At 40.1% G+C, this 22,311-nt stretch overlaps 2 protein-coding genes across 4 annotated transcripts in view; one reads left to right on the top strand and one right to left on the bottom strand.

Annotated features, from left to right (window-relative positions):
- Positions 1-2,939, bottom strand: part of cnksr1 (connector enhancer of kinase suppressor of Ras 1) — a 28,428-nt gene extending 25,489 nt beyond the window's left edge. For both annotated transcript variants that reach the window (XM_085441976.1, XM_085441977.1), the window contains exons 1-2: positions 2,881-2,939; positions 1,776-1,933 (exon numbers count right to left, since the gene is read on the bottom strand). In XM_085441976.1, the coding sequence (XP_085298102.1) occupies positions 1,776-1,933; positions 2,881-2,932 (210 nt within the window). In that variant the 5' untranslated portion in view covers positions 2,933-2,939. The remainder of the gene's footprint in view (positions 1-1,775; positions 1,934-2,880) is intronic.
- rps6ka1 (ribosomal protein S6 kinase a, polypeptide 1) overlaps positions 2,931-22,311 on the top strand; it is a 51,972-nt gene continuing 32,591 nt past the window's right edge. The window contains exons 1-2 of one of the 2 annotated variants that reach the window (XM_085441981.1): positions 2,931-3,077; positions 16,479-16,523. In XM_085441981.1, the coding sequence (XP_085298107.1) occupies positions 2,931-3,077; positions 16,479-16,523 (192 nt within the window). Of the gene's footprint in view, positions 3,078-8,679; positions 9,355-16,478; positions 16,524-22,311 lie in introns of those variants that run through there. The other variant, XM_085441980.1, reaches the window with a different exon arrangement.

The following is a 22,311-nucleotide window of genomic DNA, read 5'->3' as shown; positions in this document are numbered from 1 at the left end:
TAGCAATTGTCTGAGCGATTATAAAGAACCATAATGAGTAATTTAAAAATTCCATTAAACACCTGTTTTTCATAAACTGCCCACATGGATCTAATCCACCCAGAGCAATTAAAAAGAAGCACAGCATTTTATAAACAGTCTATCCTGAACCCTTAACTGCATAAATGATCAATCACAGCACAATGCAATACAAGTGAAAAGGGGAGAAAAGCAAATAGATTACACTGTAACAAAGAGTAATATCAATACATAATAATACAATCATCACTGTACAATACCTTGTGCAATACTTTTTGTAAATAGTCAACAGTGCAATAGACTCAATACTTGAAATGTGCAATTCACTTGTATTTTTATTTTTTATTCCTATTTATTCTATTTATCCCCTTTGTATATTTTATTTATATTTGTCTCTGTATTTATATATGTGTGTGTGTGTGTGTGTGTGTGTATATATATATATATATATAAATAACAATTCTGTAACTGTAACTTCGGTCGTTGCTGTGCTTTTTGGAAGTTGAATTTCCCAGAGGAACCCACCCGAGGGATTAATAAAGTTCTATCTTATCTTATCTTATCTTATATGCTTGTCATCACAGTTTGCTGGCCAGCAGCATGAGACGTGACTCTTTAAAATCACTGAAGGAGGAGCATGCAATTGTCGTGACCCACTCACCCATGGTCAAGAGGCTTGTTGGTACACAACCAGCCGGAACACTGGGCCTGTCAACAAGTGGCCATGAATTTTTCATGGCCTTTTCAACACTGTAGCTGGTAATTATCTAACCATGCGCGTGAACCTGTTTGGTCTACTCCATGTGAGTATCTGATGGGTGTTTTTATGAATGAGCGCAGTGTTAGCGCTTCGTGGAGCATTAAGTCCTGGAGGGAGGAGAGGAAGTGGGCACATGAAGCCACATGCACACTATAATGGAAGCTTGAAAAGCAAAGCTTTTACTTAAGTGTTGCACCCTCATTCGCACAGACTTTGGGTTTGAACTGTTCATGTTGTAACGACTAATCAGTATTAGTTATTTCGGCAGTTTAAGCAGCCTGAGTCTTAGGCTGATGTTTACAGGCTGTTACGCCACAAGAGCTGGAACCCGGCCTGGTACTGTCCTCCTCAATTAGTCCTAAGGCCATTCTGGAGTCCCCTCCACACACACACACAGACACACACACACACACAAACACATACGCACACAGAATTTAAGTCTCCTAAAACTTGCTCTTAAAATTGGACAAGCAGGGTAAATAATTAAGCAGCAGAAAAAATGGGATAGAGAATCAAAGGGAATGCATAAGTTGTTTTTTTTTAGTTGACTGCACGATTTCCCTAAAATTTGCATGCAAACTATTAAGCCCAAGCTTTTGTATTCTAAATCTGCTTTGCTTACAGCTGATGCATGACAAGTCCTTTGATCTTAGCTAGAAAACCAAAGTAAGTACTTTACTGTGATATGTTGGATTGTTGTAAAAGTGACAGAAAAGTCAAGTACTGGCTGTATGTTCTGGCTAGATTTGCAACCGATTGACCAACAGCTGCTCATTCCACTGTGCAAACAAAAATAAGGTGTAAAAACACAGCAGTGAGGCAAAATTATATCTCTGTGCTGCTGTATCAGAACATACGCACCACCAGAACATGATAGCATGATTACTGCACCGTTACAATCCGCAGCATAGCAAAAACATGACAAGAGATACTCAGAGATACACTCACCATCACTGTCTACATGTATTATAATATGTAATTCTCATTGCTCACTCACCAGAGAGCACAGTTTCTCCACAGCCTCCAGTATAAGCTCCTGGTGTCCAATCTTATGGACTCCCAACGCCTCCAGGTCCTGAGAAGTCAACTGGAGCAGGTCCACCCCTGATAGATGCCACTGTGCAACTGGATACTGATGCAGTGGGGTATCCAAACCTTGCCGAAGGGCACAAAAAACAACAGGCTTTAGCTGCACACATGGCAAAAGTATAACTGGAAAAGTCCACATACTCATAAAGTCCCATGCATGTGCAGGCTTGAAAATGGTCTTCTTCTTCTTCTCTACCACATGTTGAGTAATTACGTTTGAAAAAGTAAAGACTTGACTGTGAAACACGAGTAGTTTACTAATATCTGAACACTATAGTGGTACCAAAGTAATACCTGTATTATGTGTATTAACTGTGCTATTAACTGTGTATTAAATTAAGCTATGATTTATGATCAAAACCACATCAGTAAAAAGCACAAGTCAAAAACATGATATTTAGAATTATCTCTAAAGCATGGAAATCATTAACACTTCTGTATATATATAACTACAATATATCAGTAATATGTAAGGATATTTTAATATGCTTTTAAATACTCAAATACTGCTTTTAAATTAACACTAAAATGAAAGTATTTACAGCAAAATGTACTTTTACTGTTCAAGCTGTATAATATATAGAGTGACTCCTTGTCAACAGTAATCCATAAAAAAGTAACATGTTTATAATTACAAAAAAGGAGCTTACCATAAATTCAGAATATTAAAGTTAATCAATTACCTCAAAGCTGTGCTCAGTTACTTTCCTCCACTACTTTAACACGCTTTAACATACCAACTGGGGAGGCCTGTTTATATGACGAGATCTAAATGTACATGACAAGCATTCATATAAACTATTGTTTATGAGGACACTATTTTAGTTGTTGACACTGATCAGAGCTACACTGTTTTGGCTTCTCCCTCTGCACGGGCCACTTCCTCATTCCACCTTCACCTTCCACCTCCAAGAGGATTTGTGTGGCGATTCTATTTCTAACATTACCGTGCGAGCCAAAGTACCTGTGAAGTGATCAAGGCGTTAGACAAGGAAAAGCAATATGTGTCTCACCTTGGAGCCACTTGCTCACTCTCTCCTCGCTCCACGACGTTATAGGCTCCATGCTCGGAGTCCTGTTGCAGTCGCTCGTTCAGTTCCCAGCGGTCCTGGCCGATTTCTACCTCTCTGGGTGGCTGGAAGAAGAAAAAGTAGATCCTGATTTGGAATCAAACGACGACGACGACTGGCACTCCTTCTCTCGGGTACAGGTAAGAGTCTCTCACCTGCTGTCAGCCAATAACACAGAACTGTCAGCCTGCACCAGGAGCAAGACCCCTCCCACCTATCCCCCACCCCTTCCTTACCTGAAGGAATAGTGTGTTTACTGCGGCTTTAAGACTTCAGAACTTCCCTCATACTTTACTTTCATGCGCAGTTCACGTCGCCGCTCAAAAAAAGGCGCACGGCTCATGCAGCAATGTGGAAGTATGTATTGCACACAACACCTCAACACCTGTACAATGCAATATAATAACAATGCGATAATCCTGTAATAGCCCTGCGCTACTTGTGGCTGGACCTGATTCAACCTTTTGATTGCCCACAGAAAAAACCGCAGATGCTGTATAGAAAATTAGGTTTATAGAAATATTATGAGCCCTTTAACTCACACCATTGCTGATTTCCTTTTTCTTAAAGCTTCAAAATAGCTGAAAAACACAGAAACTGTAACTTGTTCACTGAGACGCAGACTTAATCCTGTCTTCCAAGAATAACTGTTAGCCGGTTTTCCCGGGAATTTTCCGGAAATGTTTCCTTTTTCATCATTTGAACTCAGCTGACTAGTTATTTTTAGCTATGGATAGGTTAACGTGACATTGCTATAACTTTATAAATATTGTAATAATGTCCAGTAGTTTTGCAGTGTCAGACATTTTCCGCTTGCTCATTTATTTATTGTATAAATAAATATCTTAGGATCATCCTCCTGGAAGAAGAAATATCTTAGCTTATTTGTAAACACATTTTTGACCCACAAGAAACCGCACAGATTATTATAATGCATCAAGTTGAATATATGATGCAGTTATCTACTTTAATATGGCCTCTTTGGCTTCTTATTTCTTCACCATAGGCTCCAATTCTACAGTAAATAATCTCTTAAAGAAAACTGTGAGTACAAAACAGCACTGTGAGAATGTGTGCTCTTGATCAAAATGTACTTTGATCAAGTGTGCTAAAGGGCAAGACCTGATGGAAAGGCTACTGGCATCAAAGAGCTACCCTCTGATATCTGGCACCCTCTGCTGTTATCCTCTTTGAACCAAGAGAAAGAGGCAGAGGCAGGGGGAAAGCTGACCTCATAAGTCAGTAGGCAAAATGACACTGTGCCCATATCCATGTGGCATATATGAACAGTGGCTATTCAGTTAGGTACACATGTTCATCCGCTTGTTAATGCAAATATCTAATCAGCCAAAGATGTGGCAACAACTAAGTGCATTTAGGTATGCAGACATGGTCAAGAAGACCTAAGGATGAGAAAGAAAAGTCACTGAAGGGACTTTAAATGTGACAAGTTTGTTGGTGCCGGACAGGCGGGTGTGAGTATTTCAGAAACTGATTGACTGGGATGTTCCCCACACAACCATGTCTAGAGTTAACAGACAATGATTTGAAGAAAAGAAAATATTGAGTTAGCAACAAATCTCTGGCTAAAAATGTCTTGCTGGAGAATGGCCACATTGTTTTGAAATTATGGAACAGTAATAGTAACAGTAAGAGCATTTCCGAATGCACAACAATTTGTGATTATTGCTGACTGAACCGCTATTGTTACTGTCAGAACTGTCTGTTGTATATTCTACTACGTGCACTGATAACAAAGAAATAACCAGAGCCAAACCCCTTGTATGTGTAGACACACTTGGTCAGTACAGCTGATCCAACTCTTGCTGGGTTAAGATGTTCTCAGCTGAAAATGTGAGAGGAAGAAGAAACAAACTTGTGTGTAACACATCACTCTACTAGCCTGACAAATCAAGTCTGAACCTGTCCCCAGTACTGCTCTGTGATCAAGTCCTAGATCAAGATCAAGGCTATCCTGTAGTGTTTTGGGGCTTTTTTAAATTTAGAAAGAGCACTTTTATTGGACATGGATCGCTTAAGCTGTTCTTTGGCTTTCCTGTTTTCCAGTCTACAAAAACCTAATAATAGCCTTTCGCATCGTGACTTTTGACTCACTGACATCACAATCTTAGATAGTTGTTTGTTCTTGCTGACTTTGGTGTCTGGGATTGTTTTTGTTTTAATATATATTTTTGTATAGGCATGTCCTTGGCCCACCTACTGGCCAAGCCCAAATACCTGGGCTACAACTTCAAGCCTCAACATGCTGTTTTTTTACTCGACAGTGAAGATTTGCTGTTTGTAGACCGGAGAGGTGTTCAAGCTGTTAGTGTAAAAAAAAGTGTCTGTGTCATTTAGATCTATAACCTGTCTTCTCTTCTTTATTCCTCACTCTTTTCTTGGAATAACTGTAACCCACATAATTTTGTTAGGGATTATTAAAGTATTTTGACTCTGCTTGATTTTCTTTTATAAATTTCTATGCCCAATCAGTATTGCCTGTGGGCTTTATCCTTAGTCATTCTGTCCTTTTAACTATTTCTTAATGGAAATTCCACAGATGTTTGAAATATAATAAATCTTTCTTCTCTTTGTTCATGATTTGTGCATGACACAAAGCCAGGATGTATTTTCAGTCATTACAACTGCATCTTGTCCTTCTCTAGTCAGTCAGCAGAGATTGAATAATTAGCTTTGCTTCACTATTGAGCAGCTAATTAATTTGTTCAGTGCAGTAATTTCCTGGTGTCTCTGTTGCATAATCAAATTAATCCTTTGGATTAACTACCCATAAACAGAATTATACTTAACCTTAGATTGTTGCAGATCTACTCATTGTTATAAAGCTGAGTAGGAAAGAAAACATAAAACATAACTGTTTAAAATCTATTAACCTTACATATATCATTTGGTTATATGTAAGGTTGTTCCAACATACACACATATACAAACAGAAATATACTAATACTGCTACTAATAATGTGTTGCTAACCATTTTTCCTGTGTACCTCCCTAGTTTAAGAATAAAGGAGTTGTTAGAAACCCATGTGGTATCAGTCTTGTGTAAATAAAATAGGCTATGTCTACTGTTTATTTTTATTATATGTCGCATTTCGACAGCAGAAAGAAAACGTTTAATAAATGCTGAAATACAGTAAATACAGACAAAGTGCTTGGTTCACTCAGTTGATGTTAAAGAAGCGCAACACTTCAAAATACAGATAAAAAATTGATGTACATCTATGGCACAATAGTAATGTAAACATACAAAAAATTAAAAGAGCAATAGAAATAATAAATCAGAGAAAAGCAAAGGCAATAGATAAGCAGATTTATTTTGAGATGCTTTTTCGAAACCGACTGCCACTTCACAATTGGAGTATCCATGTATTTGCATTTTAATTGCCCTGTTTACAGGGACTTACATAACACAATTCATTGTTTCTCCTTCCGCATGCTCGGTCTCGCTCTCTCTCCTTTTTACCTCTGTGATTTCAGCTCAAAATGAAAATGAGGTTAATCAACAAGGTCAGGTTTGTATCCGTTTGTCTACTTTGCAGGCAGCCCTTTAGGGGGGGCCGAACAAGCCATCTACTTTGCTGCTTCTTGGCTTCAACAGCTCAACAAACACGATTTAGTCATCTTTCCAATAAGCTAGTCTTGCTCCGCTGCACGTGCATATGAAGCTGTATAGAGTCATATTGCCCATTTCCTGTTGAAGGTGGGGGTAGGGCATTCCCAGAGTCACTGGATGGGAAACACCTCTGAGTCATCTGTGTAAGATGTGATATCACCACAGCATCATGAACAGAATAAGAGATTCCTTGTAAGTTAGTATAGCAGTGTACAGCACTCCTAACACAAAGACAGTCTCGACTTTCATTTGTTCGGTTATTTGTTTTATCAGGTTTGCCTCCTTTGTTGCTTATAATTTGCAGTTTACATTGTATTGATTTTAGGTCATCCGCACTCTTCCTAAATCTCTTGATGCGACCTTTCAACCCTCTAGATAATCACTTTATTTCCTCCTATAAATTGCCTTTATTTACACCCCTCACTTCCACTGAAGGCTCACACCAAAAATGTCATATAACACAGGATGAGCCGTGCACAGTGGCAAACCATCAGGATCATTCGACTGGTATCCTTGGAGTGGTGGAGAGAGAGAAAGAGGAGAGAGCGACACTTGCCCAGCACATAATGGTCAAGGAATAATGAGGAGAGGGAGGATGAGAGATGATGAAAAGAAAAGGATGGTCTGTCGTATGGCTTCACTGACAAACACCATTACGAGGTGCCATGAGCTTTCTCTTAGCAGCTCTTTTTACCATGGGAGACAAATCAATGGGTTAATGCAATCTCTGGGTGAGCTGTGACTTTCTATATTGCATACAATGTCAGCATGATGCATAATACTCCACTTAGGAAGGGCGATGTCACCTTTTGGTCACTCCTTGATGGTATGAATTTGTTACACGATAAATAGGCTACACATAACCACTGCGATATTTGAAGGGAAAAGGACAGTCAGCATATTCCCTTCCCCCCCCCTTTCAAACCCCTGTGTGTGGCAATGTTTGTGTGGGTATATGCATGTGTATTTTTTATTGTTGTTGTTGTTGTTATATAGTATGAATATTAATAGAAAACTGCAGTAACCCTTGAGACATTAATTAGTGTGGCAGTTTTTCTTGAGTAAACAGAAGAGGTGCTGCCAACAGGTTAGAAACAAAGTGCAGCTACACAAGAGAAGAAGCGCTTCCTTCTCTAGTTCATTTCTTTTGTGTTTAACATCTTGTAGCACTTAGATAAACAGGCTACATCAATGCAGCAGTAGAATTTTAGACCTAGATAACGCCGCCACTGAAAGAAAGGTGCCAAATTGTGAGCAATTTTCCATTCCACTTAATTTTTTATTTGTGTTTCTGTGAATGCATTGCCTTCCCCATCTTGGTTTGAATCAAAAGTTTATCAGATCCACAACACAAGGCGTTTTTTTATGCCCTCCAGTTGCCAATAGTAACCAAAGCTGGCCAAGAGCAAAATCCACTTAGCAGTGAATGAAGCGGAGAAGTATTGAGGGTGGAGGGCTGTATTATATCGCTGAAGATTACAAGGACCTTCACAAGAGCTGTTGTCAATGAAGAGAATGCTGCATCAGAGTAATGGCCGGAAAGAATAAAACACCACCGGTCACGACCTTTGATTCTAGTCTTTTCTGCTCCCTTCTCTTGAATTCTTTACATCATTGTGTAACCACAAATGTTATGTAATGTTTGCAACGGTGCATGTCATTTTTAGACCCAGAGGAAGTGATGATGCAGGTCCAAAAGCCAGTGTGCACTAAATGTAATTTCATTGAATTAAAAATTTGAGAGGCCTGGCTGAGGAAAGCAGTGCCATTCTGGGTAGGAGAACTCTATTGGACTCTGCACTGGCAAGTCCATCTGTGATCAGTATATTGTGCAATCCAATATTCCTCCAATGCTTTTAGCTGATGGTGATTTAAAGGTTCCTCTTTGAAAGGCCAAGGATCTTTACTCCTCTGATGCACCTGCTGCACCACATCATCAAAGAAAGCAGGCCGTTCCATCGGCAGCAGGCTCCCGGTACGCATTACGTAGTTGCAGATCCACTCTCTACCAGATGATGGCGCGATCAGACTTGGGCGGAACAAGCACAGAAGGGGGCTGGATAAAATCCTGCCGGAGCCTGCCAATAACAGCTCGAGTTGCATCCCCGCTCGTACTACAGAGCCACACTGAGGTCTCTGAGCGTATCGCATAGCGTTAGGAAGCTGGCGGACAGAAAGAAGTCTTGCCGTTCTGACTGGATGAATTCACGAGCGCACAGGAAGACGTAAATAAAGATCCGATACGGCGTCGATTGCAAGGACAGCCCGTGCTCCGGATAATTCCTTTAGGTGGCATTAGACTCTCACACAGCCTCATTAAAGGAGCTTGGATCAGTGTTGCTCTCTGCGCTCTTCTCTCCCGCTTGTCAAACCAAAATCCCGAGCAAGCCAACGCTCTTACCTGAAAGGACACGCTTGCTTTGGGTGTGTGTTTGTGCTGTTTCCAACAGGATAATCACTTTCAACAAATACGCACGAGTTACCCATCGTCGCCGAAGTCAAATCACGGGGATTACGTTTGTTTGCAAAGCTCTTGACTGCAGAGACCGTATGTGTGTCCCCCTCCGCTGTGTAGAGAGCAAAGTGCTGATAAATCTCCTGTGACTGGACTCGGGACCTGAGTGAGGAGCTTCTCGGAACTGCACTTGACAGGAGCGGTTGGGACGAACCAGGACTGACCAAAATTCGCACCTGAGGGGGAAACTGAAAAACCGGCGAAAATGCCTCTTGCACAAATCGCGGAGCCATGGCCCACAATGGAACTAGTGCAGCTCGAAACGGAGGTAAAGAGAGGTGACAGTGTTGGCACTGGGTGCATGGCTTGGGCGGATTTTTTGTGCGTTTTTGCGCATTTTGTTTTCAGATTAAAATAGCCAACATTTGCGTGTGCTTTTTCACGAACAACCCCACATCCACTGTGTTCACCATTCACTACTTTCTATAAAAAGTGATTGAGAGTAAAGTTACTTGAAACGACTGAATAAAATGTGTATTTGTAATTGGGGTAACACAAGTTTTGCAATCAGACTGACTTGTCCATTCAAAAATCTTCACTGATATTCAGGTTTTTGGGAGGGGTAAAAGAACCAATCCAAAGCTTTGCCGGGCTCCCTTAACCAATAGAAAAATGCTTCATTATTATCAGTTCATTTGAGAGCTTTGGATTTCCCTAAAAGTAGTTTAAAGACCCCCCCCCCCCCAGTTTAATTTACCTTCTAGTCAGTCACTGAAGCTCACGATCAATTCAATTGCAAAGCTCAACTCCACAGGGTAGATTAGTTTGTCGTGCCGTGTAAAGGCTCATCTTCACACTCTCTCACTGTTATCACCTCTATAGTGGCTTCTATAGATCGCTGTTTGCGGTATATAGGGTAATCACAGTGGGAGAAGCTGTAGCCTGATTATGGTGGGTGATAGATTTCAAGTCTAAGTTTGACTCTTATAATTTAATGCTAATGAGTTGCAGGTTAAACTGTAAACATTTGTCCGGCATAGTGCACAGAAACAACCTGCTTACACGAGGGAGGATGCCTGCTATCAGATTTGAATGCTATCTGGTGTCCATCTGTAAGCCCTAGGGAGGTGCACACAATATAAAATAAGCTATAAAAAAGTGCACGATACACACCCAAGATGCATGTAAAGCAATATAATCAAAAATGCATGCATATCAGTGTTCAGCATGCTTTTTCCTCATATTTCACTTCAGAACTTATAGAATTAGGGAAATAGTGAGAGAGATTTGTAGCCACAGTGTTGTCCACCCTCCTGTAATTGTGTTGTTGCATTATTATTAATGAGCACTTCAGGTGCTGCTTGCAAGCTACCACATTTATGGTTATGAAGGAAAAAAAATCAGACTGCAATCTAGTCTAGTCTCTCTAGTTTGCTGTGTTTTAAAACAAAACCTGGCTTGTAGTAATGATACTGACAGTAGGCACAGTCTGGTTGTTTGGATTTGCTCTTTTTAATTACCCCTGCAATTAAGTGGGTAAAGTGATGTGATGCTCCTGTTTCAGGTGCCTGATCTCTACAATGAATAGCTTTGTGCATACTACTGCAAGTCTCCTCAATCAGCTTTGCGAGATCTGTCATTTAGAAATGAAGCTCATTTTTCTACCTCTCAGTCTGCATAATCATTCTGATGTGATAGCAGTGGGAATTTAACTTGGTTAGAGAAAATGTGAAATTGTCTAAATTTGCTCTATTAACCTAACTGCAACACAAGAAATATCCCAGACAGCTTAACAAGTCTTCACAAATTAGACCCCTGCAGTTAATATGAAGATTTGGAAATTGAAAAATCTCCCCCTACAGATTCAGTTACGGCAGTTACTGTTGGAGGAGAGAAATATGAGTCTAAGAGTATAATGAATGGAAAGAAAAGTCTTTGGTTAACATTCAAACAGAGTCATCTTGACATCGTTTGTTCACGAAGGCACCACTATTGACAGTATTCTGCAGCATGTGAGTTGGCTGAGTAGCATATCACAGTTGAACAGATGGTGGTGCAGAGCCTGTGAAGAGTGCTAAGTTTAACGCTGTGAAAATGCCCTGCCTTTGGAACGTGTTATAGTTACAACTCTGTGAATCAAATCTGTGCAATTCCTGGTTTAAAAAAAAGTGTGTGTGTGTGTGTGTGTGTGTGTGTGTGTGTGTGTGTGTGTGTGTGTGTGTGTGTAAAAAATAAATAAATAAATAAATAAAATAAAATAAAAATCAGGATATATGATATATATATATAAATTTTATATGTATATCTATATTTTGGTGTTTTGTTTTGTTTTTTTGTTTTTTTTATTGTGTTTCAGCGTTGGTTACTGAAATCCAAGATCTGTAATTGGTTAGATCAGACAAACACTGCCAGTCAGGATGGGATCTCTGCCATTTATCTCCACCAACCTACCAACCAGCTGCACACTTTGGTTTCAAATAGCTTTGGGATCAGATTGATTGAGCAGAAAGCTTGAGTTTTAGACAGGAGGCCGTGCCAGTGAACATGCGAGTCATATGGGCAGATGGAACAGACAGAGATACGCACTTTTGGATGATTTAGAAAAAAAAAAAAAAGGGAAAAAAAAACCCACACAGAGAATGATGTGCTCTGATACACCAACTGATGGGAAGTCTGTTTTCCCTTCATCACTCATAATAAAAGTACTTGTGTTTGGAGCTCATCACCGTGCCATGAATGGAAATTGGTTAAATTCGCTTTTGTGCTTTATTCTGCGACCAAGCAAGCAAGAGAGAAACGCGTGAAGTGAGCGATTTGGGAAAAAAAGTGTTTGATTGAGACCTATATCTGTTGTGAATGAACTTCAGTGATTCATCCCTGATAAAGGCACTTTAACAAATATGCTCATGCTGTCCCAGCTGAGTCACTAGCACCTGCATGAGCCCCTGTCACTACTACGTTGAGGCAGGTCCACCAAAAGGTTTTGAGTCATGCTTATGTCAGTATTTGGTAATTGTGGATTTCAAATAGAGGAAAAACTGCGCCGATCCAAATGAGTAAATTCCTCCACTCATATTCGACATATTTTCCACGTCGACCTTCTGTTTTGTTTAATTTTTAATTTTTAAGTTCACAAGATTTCCCTCTCGCTTCTGTGTCAGCTCAGGTTTAATAGCTCATAAGTGCGGTGAGATGTTGGCAGAAAGTTGTCATGTACAAGCTGGCCAGGTTGGGTTAGAATGTATTTCAGTCCAGATCTGGGCCCACATCTGTTGGCTTAAAATTAAAATGTAAACATGCGTGTTTATTTATAAGAACTTCTCAAGCCGTGGCTTACAGAGCAGGATTCCACAAGCTTATGTGGCGAAGGAGGTTAAAATAAGTAAGATTGATAGATGGAATGTGTGCTGTTTCCCAGCAAGGTGTGGTCAGCAGTGTGCTGTCAGGTTCTTGAGAGTTCATTTCACATTCATGCTTTGCTGTGTGTGTGTGTGTGTGTGTGTGTGTGTGTGTGTGTGTGTGTGTGTGTGTGTGTGTGTGTTCGCACTGGCGGGCTTAGCTGCAGCTAATCTGGGTGTGATCTGTGGAGCACCTGAGCACCTGGGAGTGGAGGAAGGCATGTGATAACATAACCCTCAGCTTGATAGGTTCAAAGAAAGATTGTGTTCTAATACCTTTTTTGGTTTTTAGAGGTAAATATTAATCAAGTCACTAAAGCCTGAAGTGTACATTGCACAGCCTCAGCCATACCTGTAGGCAGTAGTGCTACTCTCTATCTTTTTAAGGTTGCCGACTTCTGAAAGGAACTACTTGGCACACAGTAAAAAGGAGAAACACCTATTATCCTTTTTCTGGAACTGACTAGAAGCTGTCAATATTCACTGATGAGATTACGAGAAATTATTTCAGATAGTATTACAGGCATAGAGAATAAGTGGTTATTGTATTTCTTAGTTGCCTAGTTACAGGGCTGTACTGCTCACACTGTAAAACGTGGACTTATCTGTCAAACTCACACAGACCAACAGTGCTCTGAGATTTTTTTTAATTTGCCTAATCATACAGAGTCCTGTGAGAAAAATGTGAATTTCTGCTGTCTGGCTCAGACTTGCTTAACACGTTGGTCTTTAAATCGGTTTACAGCATGCTTGTGGTCTGAATATTTCTCCCATTGCACATTTTTTTGCTTCTGTGTTTGTATTTAAACGGCACACTTTGAGCATATTTATATGCCCTTTTTTGTGTGCCTGTGCTCTCACTAAGGAAACCCACTGGGGGGGAAAAGCACCATTAACTGGGCCACTTGGATCAGCCATGCAGTGCTAATGAGGTTGAAATGTGTTGAGCAGCAACGTCAGAAAGACGATGCGAACCGCACACACAAACTTACACAGTTACATTCACACAAATAGAATCCCCAATCCTGGTACAAACAAAGCTAGCCACACCGATATAGGGAATACCAGAGTAAGGCGGGGAGAGTTCCTTCAAAGTAGCCTGATGTGTCTATTACACCAACAGACTCTGCACTTCCTCAAGATTTCCTTTATCATTCCTTAAACACATCTGGGCCTAACTTTTGACTGTACTTCGCCATTTAATTGCTTCCATTTTTCAGTTTTCTACCCTATCCCCTCACATTACGGCTATTAAAATCTTTATGAGTGGTGCAGTATGGCTAAATTAAATCTCCCCCCCCTTGATCATGATTAAAGTCCAACTTGTAAAAATTCCTGGAGGTGTACAGAGCTGTACTATCCCTGCAATTTAGAAGTACTACTGGAATAAAACTCAAAGCAGAAAATGAGCCATCTCATTCGGTCGGCAGGCACATCCAGTCTTACAGAACGGGAGCGAATGTGTTCTGAGGTATTACAGCGACAGTAAACTAAATCCACAGTCTGCGTGCTTTCTGTCAGAGGGCCTTTTTTTTTTCTCCTTTCAGCAAACGAGAGTAGCAAAGCTGCTCTGCTGTCGCTGCCTATATCTTAAAATCAAGCTGTATTAATCAGCACACACAAGAAATTTCCCCTACTGCACTCAGCGTTTCTATACAGGAACAGCCAGAACAGATAAGTAAAAGTAAAACAAAGCTGTAAGTGGTGTACTTTACAGTTAAGTGTTTAAGGAATAATTGTCTGTTTTGTCACCTTTTACAGTTTTTTTTTCTCTATTTCCTCTTATTTAATAAATAAGTAAAATAAATATTTAATGTACATGGGTATATTATTGAGCAGGTATATTTATTTAGCCTTTATTTAATGTCTAATTTACAAGAGAGACCTGATTCAGACAAGCATTAAATCATAGCAATAAAAAATAAATAAAATTGTTTAATGCATGTATACATATATGCTGTTTAAGTCTACAGTTAACAAAACAATGTATTTAAACAGTATTGGGCAAAAGTCTTGAGTCACCCCTAATTTTTTCATATTTTTCCAGGATACTGGTAAATATGTGTAACCATACTTGGAAATACAGTATATAAGACATAAGCAGTTTGCACAATTCTAATAAACTTGAGAGTAAATCTTTGTTATGACTGCCTTCATTCTTCAACGCAGCCTGAACTTTCTTAGACAAGCTTTCTGGTAACTTCTTTAAGTTGTCTTCAGGAATAGTTCTCCAGGCTTCTTGAAGGATATATCAACACTGTCCATTGGATGTTGGCTCTCTTTTCTTCTGTTGCCTGTAAAGATGATCCCATACTGCCTCAATAATGTTGAGGTCTGGGCTCTGGGGAGGCCAATCCATGACTGATCTCCAGGTATGCTGTAATTGCATTGGCACTGTGTTTGAGATCATGGTCACGTTAAAAAAGAAAGTTGTTCATCAAGCAATCACATGCTTTCCAGCTGGTATTTCATGGTGGATCAAAATCTTTTGGGACTTTTCTGTGTTCATAATTACATTTTGGTCTATAAACCAGCTCTGCACTGGATAATGAGTCTAATGATCATCAGAGTAAGCACCTATAGAAAGAAACTCCCAGGGTTGTTCATTTCAATACAATTTACGTCCTTTCTATTTATTGCTTGTCATTGTGTTGACTCCCTGTTGTGTTTTCTGCAGTCTGAGGGAAGAGGAAGACTGCATCAAGGAAGTGAACAGTCTCATTCTGAAATGGGAAAAACAAAGCCTAAAGCGGAAATGGGGTGGGGAGGGTTTTTTTTTTTTAAGTCCTCACTCATGTGTTTCCTTAATCACTGAAAGCATTCAGTTATAAGGAATCTCAAAAAGTAGAGTTTAAAGTACACAGGCCCTGAGCATGAAGGGTGGATCTGATGAAAGAGTGGGATCATGCAAGAAACTGAGGTCAGGTTATTTGAACCTAGCAGTGCAGTGTCACATTAAACAGAACTTAATAGAACTTGCCTTTGAGATAGAACTCTCTTCTAATGCAAAATGCAGGAGCTAGGAGACACATTTTCTGACGAGACAGCCTCTGATGAACATTAGTAATGCCGGAGTGCACAGTTAATCGCTTATGCCATTAAAATGAAGTTTGTGCCTATTGTGGGTTTTAAGCTATATCAAAACAGTTTTAAATAATAACCAATTTCATACGGGTCTTTCATTTTTGCTAAATTGCACTGACTTCTTCTGTCTCGTTAAAAATGAAAGAATGCAAAAAAATAATATGGACATATTTGTGTAGATATCGCCATGATGTCAAGATGTTATGAGTCGTAACTTTGCATATTAATGCAGTTCAGTTATTAAACTTGCATACAGTTGCAACAAATTCTAGACTGGCGTTGTGCACCTCAGGCCTGGATACCTGAGATAAAGATGAAAGAGTTTAAACACACTATTCTGTGTTTTGAAGAGGTGTTTGAACCTCATGCAAGCTCTTATTAAATGTCTAAATGCTCTTAGCCAGCTAGACAGTCGGTCTTCGTCTGCCTGGCCTCTCTGACCAATGATCCTGATTTGGACTGACATCATCGCAGCCCCTGCTATGTAAAACATTACATCACTCTCCTCTTGTTATCGTTCTGCTGTGGCTTTTTCTGTCTCTCTCTCTTTCTTTTTTTTTTTTTCTTTTTTTTTTAATCTTTGTTTGCAGTGGAATAAGATCCACATCTAATCAACTAATCTGTCTGAAATCCCACCATATGTTCAAAGTTAGTCACTCACTTCTTCTGTGGGAACAGCATGTTGATTTTCACAATAGCTACCATTGAATCATTGTTTTCCAAATACCAATGATTACCCTTTTCAGTGAGACTTGCCTACTGAGGATATGCAATTGTGTGTTGGCCTTAGATTATTAGGTTTGCTAGTGAAGGAGCAAAGTGCTGGATACAGTGGACTGCTGCCGCCCACGCAGTCTTGCAAATATCGCCGTGCCTCGCTTCTTCCTCCTTTAGACCCATCCAGACACATGTGATATATGCACTTAACATCCACACTGACCGACTTTTTCTCATCTGCTTGTCTTGACAGAATGGACAGAGCACTACAGAGGATGGAGTCACAACTGCTGTCAAGGTAGGTGGCATTTCTGGAACAATGACACGCACTCGCACAAACATGCACAAATGTGACTCAATATTCATGCAGCTTAACGTCCAATAAATTACAGCGAGAACTTGGACGCAAGTCTTGTTTTGAATTCTTGGCTTTTGCGCGCGCTCTTCTGTGAAGACGAGCAGCAGAAGGCGAAATTCCATCAAAGGGCAAATTTTTGTGCGAATCTTCATTTTGAGCCGTTTCCATCTCTGTAGCAAAAAAGAAAGCCGTGGCGCTCTGTCACGTGTCAGGCGTTTGCAAGTGTGTGACTGTGCGTCGATTTATTCATTTAGCAGTCGCATTGACAGCCCTGAGAGGGTATTAGCTGGCTCAAGTTTGATGTGTTGAATATTCCCTGAGTGAGGCTGATTGAGCAGCAGTCTGGCTAATGGGTATAGTGATGAGTCTGGTTGACTAGAATAGAAAGGCCATGTAGTGTTACACATAGTGCATGTCCTGATCTGGCCCGCTTACATGCCAACGTGTCATACAGGGACAAACGCACATCAGCTCGCACTTACAGAAACTCGGTGAAAAAACACCGCGTCAGCCCTTTGTGCCTCCTGGTTGGCCTCTGCCCCGTATTGTCCGGCTCTGAAATATGATCCCGCTTCCCCTTGCACTCTTACTGTTCAGTCATGTAGCAGAGGACAAGGAAATGTTTGTTCTTGCGTAGCTAGCCTCTTCTTTTATGGCCTCACTCTCAAGGGGAAGAGCCTCTAAAGAGCGTGTCGTCTTTTCTTTCAGTGCAATGTCACAATGTGCTGTGACCGTGGACGAGCTGAATAAGAAAGGTTTTTGCTTTAGGAGTCCATGCACATATGCCACACTGGGCAAGGCAATTAACGTTTGAGGACAAGAATTTAAAAGAACAAAGGATTGTTCTTTTATCTATGAATTTTACTGCTACGTGATCAAGGATTGGGGATTTTTTGTGTGTGTGTGTGTGTGTGTGTGTGTGTGTGTGTGTGTGTGTGTGTGTGTGTGTGTGTGTGTGTGTGTGTGTGTTTACGCATACAAGAAAATGGCAAATCTATGCAAGTTTACCCCCCAAAAAATCATCTTTGTGCTCGAACCACTCTGTTCTGCTCCTGTGAACTACATGAGGACAGATTTGTCAAACCCTTTTTCTTTAAACAACTGATTTTTCATTTTATCTCCAACTTCCTTTAAATAATGAACTTGGAAATGATCATGCACACTGTGGATATTATCTTTGTACCTCACTGAACTTGTAATAATAGCAACCCAGACACCAAAAATGAAACCAGATTTGTCATGTCACAGCACATCTGGCCACATGAAGTCATTATTGGAAATTGTACCAATCCAGCATATTAGATTACTACATCCCTAATCATATAATGTCAATATGAGTCTCCAAAAAGTGGCTGATATTCAATTATGACTCAGTCCTGGTAAGCACTGTGATAATTTACATGTTTTGCTAATTAACCGGTGCATTCCAGTAATCTGATCAATTATGTAATCTCTTTAAATAGGCTGCTGGATTTTTCTCTCCTCTGACTCTGCAGCAGTGCTATCTTGTGCTTCTTCCACACCATGATAGATGATCATGGGTTTTTGGTAATATGCTGAGAATAATGGACCACTATATTAGGAACTCAACCTGCTCTCGCTCTTACCTGGGATGCCCAGCCGATACCTATTAATCTCCTTGATGCCTTGAGCTGTCTTTGATGCTTCAGACATAGTTACACGTCTCATCCTCCTAGCGGCATAGTGAATTCGGGTCCTTGTCGAGCTCCTGCTTGCCTTAGACAAGTTTTCATCTAAAGCTGGTGTAGTGATCTCGTAGTGCCTTCTGCATCTCTGTGTTAGAAAAACTACAATGAGAACACTAACTTGGTGGAGTCTTTAGGAGATGGGTTTGTTAGCCCCATGTAGGGTTGGGCAGTATAGCCTCAAAATTAGATCACGATATCTCATGATGTAGGAAAAAAACAATAACTTTTGAATGCAGCTGTATTTGCAAGTGTAAGGACGTAAAATACATTTTCCATCTTTTTCTCTAATGAGCTACTGTCAGCTGTCAGTGCTGACATACTACTTAATTAAAATGTTAATCTATTGGAACAAGGGGCCAGCAATAGCAACACAAGAGGAGTCAACTGTGAGTACAAACGTATTTTAATTAAAAGTATAAACTGCTTAACACTGGAGTTCAACATTGACTAAAATAACTTGACCTTGTAGCTCGACAGGAACCCTAACAATGTTGTCCGATAATAAAAACTGAAAAATATATATATATATTTTAACCTAATTTAATGTTTTCTTTATCTTAGGCTTTGGGACTTGAACTTTTTGTATCCACACAAGTAATTTCCATCAATGTTTGCTCTTACTGTCATAGGGAGTGCAACCAGCTGGTGCAGCTAGCGAAGCCTGGCTGAGTCATTTGTGTACATTTAGGTCACACATCACAAGCTGCTGGTATCTCCTCCTTCGTAGCCTGGTTGTACTTGACGGTTTTAGTTTTTTATCATTATTATTTTTCTTTTGAAACAAATGTATTTTTTTCCCCACGTTAGGTTTGTATTTCCTAGTGAACTCTGCTTTCTTGGAGCTTGCTGAAGTAGCTCTTTAAGTACTAAATCATCATCAGAGGCACTCTTGCTCTCAGACATGCCTGGGCTTGTCTTACTGTTATGCCTACTTGAGAATTGGTGTATATAGTGTTAGTATAGCAATGATATCGCTGTTTGCCTGCCGTGGTTGACCCTACCAGGGCTAAATCTCCACTAGTACGGTTTCCAGAATTCAAACACTTTCCTCAAGCCTACCCACCATAACATGGTAGCAGCACATGGCCAGGAACTAAAGATGAAGAGGCTAAAATGGCTTGGCTGTGTTTTATGGATTCAGAGAATTTCAAATGCTGTCTTGAGATGGGCCAGTGTTGGAAAGTGAAAGAGGGGCAGGCCGAAGACCATCTGGTGAAGGATATAGATGGCAGAGTTGGAGGAGATTGGATTTTCACGAGGTGAAGTAAGCCCAAAACGGTTTCAAGTGGACAAAAAATATTGCAGCCATATGATCCACCAGGGAAAGCATGCTCTACTCTAGCACATTAGCAAGACTTGGAAAGCTTTTCCAGTTTCATGAATGATAGGATTGGGAAAATATTAGGAATGCTGTTTTATGTGATCATTTTAGGTGATCATTTGACTAAAGGTTTTATTGCACAGTCAACAAAGCTAAAAATGTAAGTAGTATGTAAATAATGAATCACACTGTGAAATGCTAGATGTTGGTGGGGTTGAAGGTAGACCTCATACCCAGACTGTCATAGCATCGCGCAGGCAGAGCAGTTGTAACCAGGCGCTACAGCGATCAATACTGAGCTGCTCTTTTAATGCTGGGAATCTGATAATGGCGGCTGTTATCTACTCTAGCCATGGGAGTTACCTGCCTCCAGCAGACCTAATAGAGGAATGGATGGTGTGAGAGAGGCAGGGTTTAGAGGCAACAACTGAGAAAGAGAGAGCACAGTGTTGGGAAAGAGAGCACCTGTCCTTGTCGTTCAATGATGTTAAAACCTATAACAGGCTTTAAACAATAACGTGATGGTCCTCAGCATTAAGCCGTGAGTGTTTGGGTCTGGGGGTGGTGAGCTCAACTGGGTTCTCTCTCTAATGAGCGATCTGCTCTCTCCTTTGTCTCGTTGTGTAAAAGCTGAGCGACATATGATTCTTGCCTAGTAGAGCTTCCCAAGCTATTTTTGGACCCATTAAACTGATAGTAATCATGATCAATATCTGTCTCTCTCGGTGAAGCAAGATGAAACTCATTTCTTCTTCACACTGACACAGATAATCAGTTTCTTTATTTACAAGTGGAATGTTATTAAGTAGATTGAATTAATCCTGGAGGCCATAAGATGATTAATAATAGTTAATAAGAGCAAAGAAAATTGCGACGCACTTTTGTTCAACCATCAGTCTACAATGTACCAACATAATGATACGTTTTCTCAAGGAGAAAAGAAAGGAACGCAGCAAATCCTCATATCTGAGATTCCAAAGAGAAATAATATTTTGCTACCTAATTGACATAAATGATACATTATCTCAATTGCTACATTAGGGGAAAACAACTCTTATGAATAATGAATAGATTATTTAGCCTATACTATCAGCACTGGCCTTCTCTGTTTCATTACTTTCTGTCAAAGCAGTAAAAGTTATTTCTTGTATTATTGCATATGCTTTAGACCAGCTAAAACTAAGAATTCCAATACTTTGATGTGACATTAGAGTAGCAGTTAAAAAGACAGCCTTTGTATTGGTGTGATGATATCAGACAGCTGTGGACAGTCACCTGAGAAAGGAGGGTACTTAGTCGTGTCGTCGCAAGGGGATGATCTTACCCAGCAATTTAGTGCCTGGCAGGGTGCCAGGCTTTCAGTGATCTGCTACCACAGAAGTGATGCATTTGGCCTATTTCTAGCAACAGATCACATCAACTCCATTGCCCTTGAGGATGCCAGTGAGGAAGATTTGTTCAAAGAGCTGAAACAATGAATAAGACAATAACAACCTCAAACAGAAAAATTGAAAAAGGCATCGCATACTGTGCAGTGAGTGATGAGAGGTCTACCACAGGGCTGTCAAAAGAAGATAAAAACTAATTAGCCTGCCGAGCACGCAATAGGTCACCAAATCCATTTCAAGGAAAAAACCAACCATGCTCTGTTTCCACCTTCTCCAATGAGATATTTTGTTTTCTAGAAGTGTAAGGAAAGTAACAAGAATCTCCCATTTTTAACGACGTTCCTCTATTGGAGGAGCTGATTTACTTGCTGTGTGTGTGCGTCAGCTTAACCCTCCTAAGCTCATAACTGTTTTATCAGGGATTTGTGGGTGTGCTTTGATTGATAGGAGCCTGAAATTGACAGCAAACAACCCACAAACTGCCATTAGATTTGGACTCCGATGTCGGGAAATCATGATTGGTGCTGCGCATCATGATCTTTTCACAAACTTCAAACTATTGACACACAAAGGCCGTACTGCTTCATATTTTTCCAAATCATCCAACTTTCATTTCAGGGGAAGCATTTGGGGATATGCTTCATATTTTAACAGTGACCTGCCATTAAAATGTATTTATGTGTATATTTAAAAAAAATATTTTTAGGTTTTATATTTTATTACCACAACAATAAATCACTGTGACCTAAAGAAGTTGTTATACTTCCTGAGTATAAGCCAAAGCAAATGACAGCCAGCCCAGCTGAGTGATAAGTAGATAACACATAATTTTCTGCATTCCTGTAAATGGTGGACATTTTCTGAGATAGTTATTACAGCCAGAGAATTTTTAATTATAAACAAAATCAGTGTGAGTGAGAGAGAGGGGGGTGAAAGATGAAAGGAAACTACTTCAAGGATGGAAAAAAATGTTACTGCCTGCAGCAAGGTGGGATGTCAGTGTTTTGTTGACATTTTGGGTCAGCGTGATTGAAGTGCAACAAAGGAGTGGCGTCGTCACACCTTAGTCGAAATTTGACTTGTAATTAAACTCGTGGGCATGACATTTAAATGTGCGCATCTGAGGAATGCACTGTGTGGTTTTCTGACATTCAAAATAAGCTGTTTGAAGATGTTTCATGGGTGTTTTATTGAAACAGTCATCCGTGGGCAAATGCAGAGTAACATTCACTATATGGTCAGGAGTGTGTGTCTGTGTGTGCACTTTTTTGTCTGACTTCCACTTCAGTATGAACTCCCACCTACCAAGC

Source organism: Copadichromis virginalis, linkage group LG19 (genome assembly GCF_057382275.1).
Source record: "Copadichromis virginalis isolate Kocher_CV1m ecotype Utaka linkage group LG19, C_Virginalis_male_GT1.1, whole genome shotgun sequence".
Taxonomy (NCBI): Eukaryota; Metazoa; Chordata; class Actinopteri; order Cichliformes; family Cichlidae; genus Copadichromis; species Copadichromis virginalis.
The sequence above is the reverse complement of the archived record's forward strand: the minus strand, read 5'-3'. Positions and strand labels throughout refer to the sequence as shown.